Source organism: Helicoverpa armigera, chromosome 18 (assembly GCF_030705265.1).
Source record: "Helicoverpa armigera isolate CAAS_96S chromosome 18, ASM3070526v1, whole genome shotgun sequence".
NCBI classification, from domain to species: domain Eukaryota; kingdom Metazoa; phylum Arthropoda; class Insecta; order Lepidoptera; family Noctuidae; genus Helicoverpa; species Helicoverpa armigera.
In genome coordinates this window covers 7002880-7007282 of record NC_087137.1, presented here as the reverse complement: position 1 = coordinate 7007282, position 4403 = coordinate 7002880, and the positions used below count along the sequence as shown (strand labels likewise).

At 39.5% G+C, this 4403-nt stretch overlaps 1 protein-coding gene across 1 annotated transcript; it reads left to right on the top strand.

Moving 5' to 3' along the window:
- Positions 1-2440: 2440 nt before the first annotated feature.
- Positions 2441-3082, top strand: LOC135118131 (uncharacterized). The gene has a single exon (XM_064039272.1). It carries the CDS (start codon positions 2441-2443, stop codon positions 3080-3082), a length of 642 nt encoding a protein of 213 aa, XP_063895342.1.
- The last annotated feature ends 1321 nt before the right edge of the window (positions 3083-4403 follow it).

Genomic DNA, 4403 nt, shown 5'->3' with positions numbered 1-4403 from the left:
GCAGCGCCCACATCACCGGCCGTTTAGCTGCGCGCGCTACCCGCGGACAGATACCTGTCCCGCTCGCACCTAGCGCCAGACGCGTGCGTCTCTCTCTCGCGCGGAGACGTGGAAAAATGTATCTAGTTCTGTAGAGGCGACGCGGAGTGCAGTAGCTAAGTTTTTTTTTTTCGTTTCAATAAATTTGTGGTTGTTCGTCTCGCTTAGGCGCGCGCCCGGGGCGTCGTCGAGTGAGACGGTGGATTGCCACCGGGTTACGCCTTCCGCGCGTTCTCGTTATTATGTAGGTTGGCCACGTATTAGAGGCTCCATGTACTGCGCAAGTATAAAATATAATATTGTCGTAAATACGAGTTGTTTGCGGCGTGGCCGGTTTATTTATGTTCGGTGCGCGTCGCTACCGGCGTACGCGCCGCCTTCTATATTAGCACATAGCACTGTCGATACACAACCGTGAATTTATGTAATATTGTGATGAGCATGTCTTGTTTATATGAGAAGAATTATATCACAAATACTTAAAAATAATGTTGTGTTTTAGCCATTAATGACACCAGCAGGTGAATTTGAATGACCAATAAAAAAACTAGACAAGATCATCTGACATTTTAATCATTTTTGGCACATTTTTATTGCTACATGTTTATGAAACACATATTCGATATCTGACGCCTATTTTTATATGGAAATATTATCTAAATGAAGGATTTGTGCATAAATAATTATGCATTTCTGTAGATATTTCCAAATATTATAAGGCGTGGGTGATATATTCGGTTGCGAAGTTATAAATTATCGTAAAGAGACGAATTTTATTTAAACAATGATTTTTTTGTTCTGCTATTAAAGGATGCTATGATTTATTTATTTATTATTCTATTTCCAAATATGGATTCTGAAATATGATGCACCATGTTCTAAGTATTTTCATATTAATGTTTTACGTCATGAATTTATAGCTTTTTCCTAATTTTGTGTAAAAGATAATTTTAATATTGCATTGTTGTGTCTCCCTGAATAGTTAAAAAGCTGTTCCCAATTCGGTTTTAATACCAATTATTTACGTATTGTTAGCGATTATTGCCTAATTTATTCTATTTAGGTACTTAAGTTATAACTCAGAACCATTAACTAGAAAAAAACAAGGTACTTCAATTTAAGAGAAGTTCTTGACACAAGCGTATTTTATTGCATACCAAGATTTTTTCGACCAACTTTTCTCGATTAGTTCATACCTACTAAATAATATTTGCAAGTAAGATCATATCATACAGATCACAATCCAGGCAGTCTCTCATTTCTATCCTACGTATTAGCTATATCTTAAGGTCTTGACAGATGAAACCTTCAATACAATGAGGCATTTATGGCTTCAAAAAATATACCTTCCTAAATAGGAAAATATTTAAATGAAAAAAAAAAAGATGAAAAGTGACACCAAACTTAATTAAAAGTCCCGTAACTACAGAAACATCAGACCACACGGAAATCCTTCTAAAACAAGTGACATTGTCCCCAAACACACGATCATAACGGACAGTCCGACACGCGCGAAACGTACAATAGAAACAAAAGCAATTGTCACTCTGAACGGACATTCAACAGTCACGGTCACAAACAAGCAATCAAGCACACAAACAGACAAAAACGAAAAACATCAAAACATATTAGGGGATGAATTGTCTACGAAATTGGCATCTATTCTGTGAAACTACGGGGGCTCGTGGCTTATTGTTAGACTATAAAACTGTAGAGTATATTTAGTTATTTACTTTAAATATTAAGAAACAAATGGTTTATGGTGATGGAACAAAGTGTGATTGTCCGGCTTTTGTTGGAGTGAGATATGGTCACGACCACCGAGGGGTGGCGTTGCTAATTTTGTAATTAACGGGACAATGCTAATGCAGGTGATAGTTCGCTGAAATCTAACTACAGGCCGATTTCGCTTGCTACAGTCGTGGCCAAGATATTGGATAGTGTGCTTGAGACTCAGTTGTCGGAATGTATCAACCTACATGATGCACAGTTTGGTTTCCGCGCTGGACTTTCTACTGAGAGCGCGATACTGAGCCTGAAGCATACTGTTGAGTATTATACCAGCAGAAAGACGCCTGTATACGCCTGTTTTTTAGACCTTTCAAAGGCATTTGATCTTGTCTGTTATAATAAGCTTTGGGATAAGCTCAAAGACTCCAATGTACCTCATGAGATTATTGCTATCATTAAGTTTTGGTACCACAGTCAAATTAACTTCGTTAAATGGGCAGGCGTGTTATCAGATCCCTACGGGCTACAATGTGGAGTGAGACAGGGTGGATTATCATCCCCACTTATGTTTAATTTATATATTAATGCGCTGATCGTTGAGCTTAGCAGCATGCACGTCGGCTGCCATGTAGATAACATTTGTGTGAATAATCTCAGTTACGCAGACGACATGGTGCTGCTGAGCCCGACGATCGGTGGTCTTAGGAAACTGGTTAACGTATGTGAAAGGTACGCGGCTAAACATGGCCTCAAATATAATGTTTCAAAAAGTGAGCTCATGATATTTAAAGCTGGTACAAAGTCACCCGAGCAGGTCCCTCCCGTTACTCTGAACGGAATACCGATGAATGTGGTCACTAGCTTTAAATATCTTGGTCACATGGTCACGGAACACCTACGTGATGACGAGGACATGGATAGAGAGCGTAGGGCGCTGTCGATCAGAGGCAATATGATAGCTCACAGGTTCAAGCGTTGTGCGGCGAGTGTTAAAATAACTCTCTTTCGAGCGCACTGTACGTCATTTTACACTTGCAGCCTGTGGGCTCGTTATACGCAGCGCTCGTTGAGTGCACTACGAGTTCAGTACAATAACGCGTTCAGGGCGTTGTTGGGGCTGCCGCGCTGGTGCAGTGCGTCGGGCATGTTCGCGGACGCGCACGTGGACGGTTTCCACGCCGTGCTCCGCAAGCGGTATGCCGCGGCGCTCTGCAGGCTGCGCGCCAGCACCAACACCATCCTGGCCGTTATAGCGGATAGGCTGGACTCTTGTTACGTCCAACACTGGGTCAGAGCCCATGCCATAAAATAGATTGAAGAATGTTGTTTTAAAGTATGTTTTTATTGTATTTACTAACACTAGTTTTAAGTTTTTCCATGTTACTAACATTCTATGGACTTGTGGGTCTGCAATAAATAGTTTTTATTTTATTTTATTTATTATTTATTATTAGGATTTGGATGAGTTTGACAGTTTTTCTATTACGTTCGCTTTTTTCTTACATTTTGATCAAAAGCGTGTCTGATTTCAACGTGATAGAGAAGCTTGCAGGTATTGCTTTACTATTAAGTTAAATTAAAGAAATTTCTGCTGTACAAGGAAATTATTTTTTTTAATTTTTGCGGTTCAGAAGATCAGGACGCGTTGATGTCTTTTCTTAGCCAGCATAATTCACAATATTTGTTCATGTTTTCTTTTTGTTTTCATGTATTATAACGTCATATGATGGAATTCATATTTAAATATATCTTCTAAATTATAATTTTCAGCTTCTGAAAAAAAAAACACAACATTGTGCAATACTGTTGTAAGTTGTAACTGACCAAAAATCGTTTACAATCGATAACAGTACTGAACAACGAAACCGCAGAATCGACGGTCAAACAATCGTTCTAACATCGTATCGGAAAACTCCAGCGTGTTAACAACTGACCACGCTACCGGCCCCATAAAAGCGAATTGTATCTGCACTTCGATCGCTGTAGACCTTATAAAGCGGCCGGCTAGCCGAACGCCTTCTAAAAATAATGTTTTGGCTCATCATTAGCCCGACAATGCGACGAGATCGGTTCGTGCTTTGTCTTTTTAGTCGGTGACGCAATTCATACCGAAACGGAACAATAAAAATTTTGAAATCTCCACACAAAATTCAACCCTATCTCTAGAACTTTAAGGTTGAATTTTGATTGGCTGGTGTCATTGTTGATCTCTAAAAGAATTGTCCGTTGACAACAGAGACATCGAAGCTGTTCTTTTTTTGAATATCGATTGTAAAGAGCATTCTCATGGGCTGTGAGAACTTTCAAGGAGTACAGTCGCGGCTTAAATTCTTTTCTATTCAACTTGTCTTTGTTAATGCTCATTGTGAAGCCTGAAGACACTTGTGTTCGTGACGATACAGCGGGTATGATGGAGGATATCTAGACAGCTATATCGGGGTAAATTGTGATGTTGCCATATTGAAATAGTTCCCTATAAGTCTGGGAGTTTTAGCTCGGGTTAATAGCCTGATTGACTCGTTACCCGAATATGCGAGATCTTTTATTTTTGATACTTAATATTACTAGGTTTGTTGTTAGACTGGAGATGGCTTGAATTAGAAGCTGTTTCTTTCAGCTATATAGTAGGTACC